This window comes from Schistocerca piceifrons, chromosome 5 (genome assembly GCF_021461385.2).
Source record: "Schistocerca piceifrons isolate TAMUIC-IGC-003096 chromosome 5, iqSchPice1.1, whole genome shotgun sequence".
Lineage (NCBI taxonomy): Eukaryota > Metazoa > Arthropoda > Insecta > Orthoptera > Acrididae > Schistocerca > Schistocerca piceifrons.
This window is the reverse complement of record NC_060142.1, coordinates 662,858,018-662,863,395: the sequence shown is the minus strand read 5'-3', so window position 1 is coordinate 662,863,395 and position 5,378 is coordinate 662,858,018. Positions and strand designations below refer to the sequence as shown.

The window sequence follows — 5,378 nt, the reverse complement described above, 5'->3', positions numbered from 1 at the left end:
CCCAAGAGCTTAACCCTTTGTGACGGTGTGGTTTCATTTGAAGCCACCCATGATATTTTGATTTTGTGGCAAGAGCACAGTGGCTACATTCGTAACCACTCTTCTGGATGTAGATGGTGCTGCCATCTAGTGATGAAAATTTGAACTACGTCAATATTTCTCACGTGGTTGCAGTTTGATTCAAGTATAAGTGCCATTATTGTTTGTGGTGTGCTGGTTCTCTTTATCTTGATTTGTGATTGAATTTGCCTTTGAAATGTAAGTTTCACACATGGAACAAATTCATAATACTTTCTTATATAAGTACATGCTATATGTATTGAAACAATAATGAAAATCGTTTACTTCTTGCATACTTACTCTGGTGGTCTCATTTGAAACCACTGCGGCTGCAGGGGTAGTATTAGAAGCTTATCTTTTTTAATTTCAGTTTCGCGAAATTTTTTCTCGCAAATTAAAGGGTGAGGAAGTTCTGGCGTGTCTTTTAGAAGAAATTCCTTCTGATGTGGACATTGAGGTTGACAGTACCAGTGATAATGAAAGTGATACTTTGGCTGAAGACAGTGATCTTGATTCACAACTGCCAAGACCAGGATATCTAATGTTGTTTCTGAAAATGACAGTGATTATAGTTTCAGTTCTGAAGATAACCTGCCACTATAAGGTCTGTGAATTTTACATGGGCAAGGGATGACGGTACGATGCATTCTGTCGATGTTTTAAAGGATGTTGGTGTCAAAGGAAAACTGAAGGTGAAGGTATATTGCCAGTTGATTTCTTTTTATATCTATTTGTGGACAATATGCTGGAACACACAGTATTCCAGACTAATCTTTATGTGACTCAGAAAGGTAAGAATTACAGACCTCTTGAAAAAGATGAACTCAAGGTGTTTTTGGCTATAATGCAAATCAATCAATCTTGCACATATCGTGATTGCTGGTCATCACACAACAAACTCAGAGATCAGTACATTTCTTCACTTATGTCATTGAAAAGATTCAGCTGGATTTTATCTCATATACATGTAAATGATAATTCCCTTATGCCACAAAAAGGGAATAAATGTTACGACAAATTGTATAAAATTCGACCACTAGTAAATCAATTACTGACAAGGTTCAAAGAATGTTATGCTCTAACTAAGGAGCAATCTGTTGATGAATGCATGGTGAAATTCAAAGGGCAAATATCATTCAAACAGTATATGCCTCAAAAGCCCATCAAGAGGGGGTACAAAATATGGGTCAGAGCTGACAAAATGGGATATATCTGCGATTTTGAGGTATACACTGGGAAATCAGATGGTGCAGTGGAGAAATGTTTGGGAGAGAGGATCGTAAGAGATTTGTGTAAAGGCTTAGAAGGCAAAGGATGTCACATATATTTTGTCAATTTTTTTGCTAGTGTTCCACTTTCGCAGACACTAAAACTTTATGGTATCCTAGCCTGTGGTACCGTTAGAGCCCACAGAAAAGGACTTCCTCTTCTGAAACCAGACAAAGAGTTGCGAAGAGGAGAAAGTGCCTGGTCAGTTCGTTCTGATGGGATTGTGTGCATGAAATGGAAAGATAAACGTGTCACATTACTATCAACAATTGACTCACCTGTAACTTTGAAAGACGTCCTTAGGAAAGAAAAGGATGGCACAATTACAAAAATACCTTGCCCACAGATAGTGAAATCTTATAATTCGAACGTGGGATGTGTAGATAAAGCGGACATGATGAATAGTTTCCATGCAATTGACAGAAAATCTAGATTCTGCTGGCTCAGACTGTTTTGGCATATGATTGATATTTCTATTGGAAATGCATTTATATTGTTTCAACTAACCAAGGCGAATGAAAAGAAAAAGCTAAAGGAATTTCGGCGGTGTGTTGTAGCTGGCCTTGTAGAATCCAGTGTTTTCAAAGACAGTCCTGGTCACCCAAGCACATCATCTGAACCATGCGCAAAATGTGTACAGCTGTTGTTCCAGTGGAAAAACACACAACAGAATCAAAACATTTGCCAGTACATGGCACACCAAGGCGATGTGTACACTGCAACACAAAAAGTAATCCACATAGAAACAGATGGATATGTTCTTCCTGCCAAGTTGCTTTGTATTTATCAGCAGAAAGGAACTGTTTTGTACCCTACCACGGGAAAAAATGAAGTTAATGGCGGTGGTCTCATTTGAAGCCACCGCATTTAGTGTGCAGTGTTTTCATTTGAAATCATGCTGTACCTGCTGAAATACTGCACGAAAAAAAAGAAAAAGAAAAAGAAAATTCACATTTTTTCAGAATGTTGTACAAGTTATATCCTAATAAAACAAAAAAAGTTTAAAAAATGATTTTATTCATTTTGTGTCTGAAAGGGTTAAGCTTCCAATGTACAATTAAATTATCGTCCATTTTTAGCTTTAATGGCCATGGTCCTTGCCCGAAGCTTCACTACGTAGCCCCACGATACGTATAAATATCACTGAACAATGAAGGGAGGTAGGCAACTTCCTTTCTAGGTTTTAATCATCAAACACACAAATGGCAGGCTAAACAGTCAAGCTTTAGTTAGAAAGTTCTTACAAGTTAAACTTAATTGTGCCCAAATGTGTAATTACTGAATTAAGGTACCAGGGCCCAGCTTTAGCAACACAACTTTTTAAAACTTACTATGGTGAAAAAACTTTATACTGGCAAAGTGCATGATTACTACATTCAGACAATAAGCTACTGTCATCCAGACATGCTGAGTGGTCACAGGACCACAACTGCAGTGCGATAGCTTAACCTTAATGGGGCATAGCCACGCAGGTGAGACTGAACACTTGCCAGGCTGTAACCCTGCAGCAAGCTCGTACGACTGTATCCAGCTCATCAGTTGCAGTCAAGCACTCTTACTTGAAATCTAATAACTGTAATGGTGCATTGCTTTACTGTTCTACAGAAGCGAAGTGCAGTACTTCAAAGAACACATACTGCAACACAACTGTCCCAAAGGGCAACATACATACTTCATAATAAAAGCTTTAGAGCCAGTTGAAAGGAACAATATGGTAAAAGGCCTGACCATAGAACACCCTACACTTCCAGGAGATAGTGACCATACAATACAGGACAGGGGAATCTCTACTTTCCACAGTTCAAGCTTCAGTTTCTTGGAAACACAAATACCCACACGACAGACCACCAGTACCTCGCCCTTTCGAGTTACTATGATAGCAACAACCCGACACGGATGATCATCAATTGCCACAGCCAAGAATGGTATCACTGGCGAATAACTATCTTTTCCGTTAAGCGTACTAATGACAGGTCCTTGTGCTAACACACTGTTGTAAGTAATGAAACTTTTGCCACCAACGTTGCTGCCGGAGACAGTCCGTTCAACATTTCACAAGTGTCTCACCACACCAAAACAAGACAACCAGTATCAAATGCAGCACCTCTAAAGTGGTAGCAGCAGTCTTTTCCAACACTTTTATTACAGTGAATATGCTTTTGTAGTTCTCGTTAGAAACAAGGTGGTTATCAAGCACGGCTGTTGTCAGAGCCAGCTCTTGCAATAACTCACAACAGCCCCATCACAACACAAGACAAGGAAATCAACACGTCACACACAGTTGAAGAATAACACTAATAATTTGCCGTCTTTACTGGTAATTTAATATGATAGGAAATACCACCAAGAAGCTAAGGTAGTGACACAGCTGTCTTAGCCAGCTCTCGTAGTAAACCACTGTGGCAACACAACATCGGTTCTTATCATTGGCGTGGTCTGTCGGCATTGTCTTCTTAAAGTAGAAATAAATGTTACAACAATGCTATTCACCACTTAACTGTTCCCAGCTGGCAGTGTTGAAGAAGAACAATGGAAATTATCAACTGAGCCTAACCAAAAATGTTCGCTCCAGTATACTGAGTGAATCCAACTAATAATGATGAGGATGATGAATAGCAACAAAGAACTAAACCACTGGAAACATATATGAAACTTCCACTTGCTATCGGCAGCCACAACCCTGGCCAACACAACCCTCACTCATTGCTGCGCTTCCCCTATGCACTACTCCATGTTGTCGTCACCTTTGATGCCACTAGTGCCAACTTACTGTCACTCATCCACCTAGACAACCAATACTCCGTGGAATAAAGAGGAATTGTGGTAGAACCAAATACTAAATGAGGTGCGTAACTTGAACAACAGTGCAGCGGGATGAGGTAAAAAATTCTCTCACTGCGCATGGACAGCACTGGTATCAACCTCGTTTTTTGTTCCATATTCCTAGATTTATGAAAAGCATTTAACACAGAAGCCCACTGACTGTTAACAAAACTTATGGAATAGGTTGCCAGATATGTGAGTGGCTCAAAGACGTCTTAAGTAACAGAACCCAGTGTGTTGTCCTCAGTGGCAAGTGTTCATCAGAGAGAAGGGTAATGCCAGGAATGACCCAGGGACGTATGATAGGACATCTATTATTTCATATATACACAAATGGTGTGGCAGACACATTGGCACCAATCCACAGAGTGACTTAAGGATGATACAAAAATTCCAGGTTGGTGAGATGAATGGCAGCTGGCTCTACATGTAGAAAAATGTAAGTTAATGCAGATGGGTGGGAAAACAAACCCATAATGTTCAGATACAGCATTAGTAGTTTCCTGCTTTACATAGTCACGTCATTTAAATACCTGGGCGTAATGTTGCAAAGCAATACGAAGTGGAATGAGCACGTGATAATTTTGGTAGGGAAGGCAAATTGTCGACTTTGGTTTATTGGGAGAATTTAGGAAAGCGTGGTTCATCTGTAAAGGAGACTGAATATAGTGCTTTGGTGCTATCTATTCTTGAGCACTGCTCGAGTGTTTGGGATCCGTACCAGGTCAGATTGATGGAAGACACTGAAGCAATTCAGAGATAGGCTGCTGGATTTGTTACCAGTAGGTTCAGACAACACACAAGTATTATGGAGAAGCTTCGTGAACTCAAATGGGCATCCCTGAAGGGAAGGCATTGTTATTTTCAAGGTACACTATTCAGGAAATTTAGAGAACCGACATTTGAAAGTGACTGCAGAACAATCTTACTGCCGCCAACATATATTTTGAATAAGTACCCAAAGATAAGATACGAGAAATTGGGGTTCACACGGAGGCATATTGAGAGCCATTTTTTCCCTCGCTCTATCAGCAAGTGGAACAGGAAACGAAATGACTTGTAGTGGTACAGGATACCATCTGCCATGCACTATATGATGGATTGCAGTGTGTGTGTGAGCAGATGTAGATATTGCACAATAACACAAGCAAGGTGTCAAGTTTAACTGCTTAATACATCTGTTTTTACAACTTCTTGTAATAATTGTAGGTAATTAAAATGGATGA

At 39.7% G+C, this 5,378-nt stretch overlaps 1 protein-coding gene across 1 annotated transcript; it reads left to right on the top strand.

The window, feature by feature from the left end:
• The first annotated feature begins 802 nt into the window (after positions 1-802).
• Positions 803-2,185, top strand: LOC124799184 (piggyBac transposable element-derived protein 4-like). The gene has a single exon (XM_047262719.1). The coding sequence runs from the start codon at positions 803-805 to the stop codon at positions 2,183-2,185; it is 1,383 nt and encodes a 460-aa protein (XP_047118675.1).
• Positions 2,186-5,378: the final 3,193 nt, after the last annotated feature.